Source organism: Eimeria mitis, genomic scaffold (genome assembly GCF_000499745.2).
Source record: "Eimeria mitis Houghton genomic scaffold, Emh_scaff387, whole genome shotgun sequence".
In the NCBI taxonomy this organism is placed as follows: Eukaryota; Apicomplexa; class Conoidasida; order Eucoccidiorida; family Eimeriidae; genus Eimeria; species Eimeria mitis.
In genome coordinates, this window is record NW_013572204.1 from 8,954 (window position 1) to 10,911 (window position 1,958).

The window sequence follows — 1,958 nt, forward strand, 5'->3', positions numbered from 1 at the left end:
GTCTTATCTTTCTTCTGTCTGCTTTGCGAGTTCATCTTTGAGTTTATTGTTTACTCTTTTTGCCGCTCTCAGCTAGCTAGCTAGCTAGCTAGCTAGCTAGCTAGCTAGCTAGCCGGCCAGCTAGCTAGATATTTAGCTAGCTAGCTAGCACTAGCTAGCGCAGACAGCAGGTTACTCTGTGTACGTAAGAGCCCAAGAGAGTGGCTCTGCGGGCCCCACACTCTATCTCTCTGCATGCATGCATGCATGCATTTGTTCGCATGCATGCATGCATGCATTTGTTCGCATGCATGCATGCATGCATGCATTTGTTCGCATGCATGCATGCATGCATGCATTATGCTTCTATTAAAGAAAAGATTGTTGAGGTGTCTTCTGCATGCACATTTCCAGTGTCACTGCATGTGAGCTGCCTATACACCTGAAACTCTGTTCATCTCTGTCTCCTCTTTTCCTTTGGGGGCCCTCCTCCTCTGCATCTCTAGCTAGCTACGTATCTAGCTAGACAGCTAGCTGGCTAGCTAGCTAGCTAGCCGAGATATTGCGTGGCTAGCTAGCTAGCTAGCCAGACACACCTTCATTCTCTTTCTCTCTCTGCGTGAATGTTAAGAGCTCGTTGGCTGTCTCCTCTTTTCTCGCTAGCACACACCAAGTGTCTCCTTCAGGTGTCTCCACTGTCTCCACCAGATACAGAATATTAAAAAAAATAAAAAAAAAAAAAAGAAGCCTCAACGCTGCTGTCTCTCTTACCCCCCGCCACCCCCACACCCCCGCAGCGGTGTCTAGACAGCAAAGGCAACGCACTCTGTGGGGCCCTGCATGCATGCATGCATGCATGCATGCATGCATGCAGTATGCATGCAGTATGCATGCGCATGCATGTTGCATGCATGTGCATGGTTGGGGCTGGCTGGGGCTTGTAGCCAGGGTATTCTAGCGACAGTCTCCAGAGAAGAAAAGTATAAAAAAGAAAGAGACAGAGAAAACACCAAAGGAGACAGCAGAGGAGACAGCAGAGGAGACACAAGAGGAGACAGTTGCTGCGTTGTTTGTGTATATTTATATATGAGGCCCAGCCTTTCAGTATTTGTTGAGTGTATAAGTGTCTCCGTTTCTGTCTCTGTCTCCTCTCTCCAGCAACAGGGGTTCCCCCGCGTCTCCTTTACTGTCTCCTCTCGCAGCCAGGCCCCTGCATGCTGTCTCCTCTGCCCCTTGCTGCTGTCTGTCTCTAAAAGGAGACAGTTCGTGCTGCTGTGTGTCTCCGAAAGGAGACACTTCGTGCTGCTGCTGCTGTGTGTCTCCAAAAGGAGACACTCCATTCTGCTGCTTGCGGGCAAAAGGAGACAGTTCGTGCTGCTGTCTCTCCCCACAAGGAGACACCTGCTGCTGCTGTCTTTCTCTATAAGGAGACACTTGATGCTGCTGTATGTCTCCATAAGGAGACAAATTCTCGCTGTCTCCTTTTGTCTTTAGAGAGAACCTCACCGGGCCCTTGGGGGGGGCTGAGTGTTTGCGTGTATTTCTTCTGCAGGGGGCAGGGGGCCCCCCCCCCACATGAGGATTAGACGCAGTCCTGCGTGTCTCCCCTCCTCCTCCGCTGCTGCTGCTGCTGCTGCTGCTGCTGCTGCTGCTGCTGCTGGTGGGGGTGGTGGGGGTGTGGGGTGCAGCGGGGGGTGTTGCGGGGGGGAAGCGCTGTGAAAGGAGACACACGAGAGCAGGAGAAGTGTCTCCGATTGAGATAGCTAGTGCTGCAGCAGGGTCTCCGCTGTATGGGGACCGGGGGGAGCTGAGAGCAGCAAAGCGAGCTCGTGCTGCTGCTCTGGCGCTGCGGCTTCTGTAGCTGCTGACTGCTGCTGCCTCAGCAAGTGCAGCAGCAGCAGCAGCAGCAGCTGCTGCTGCGGCGCTGCTGCTGCTGTTGCTACTGTAGCTGTAACTGCTGCTGCTGCTGCTGCTGCTCC

The 1,958-nt window shown here is 53.2% G+C and overlaps 1 protein-coding gene across 1 annotated transcript in view; it reads right to left on the reverse strand.

The window, feature by feature from the left end:
- Positions 1 to 1,080: 1,080 nt before the first annotated feature.
- Positions 1,081 to 1,958, reverse strand: part of EMH_0010470 (uncharacterized protein) — a gene marked incomplete at both ends in the record, with an annotated part of 5,410 nt that continues 4,532 nt past the window's right edge. Inside the window, one exon of the mRNA XM_013498964.1 lies at positions 1,081 to 1,956. Within this exon, the coding sequence (XP_013354418.1) occupies positions 1,081 to 1,956 (876 nt within the window). The remainder of the gene's footprint in view (positions 1,957 to 1,958) is intronic.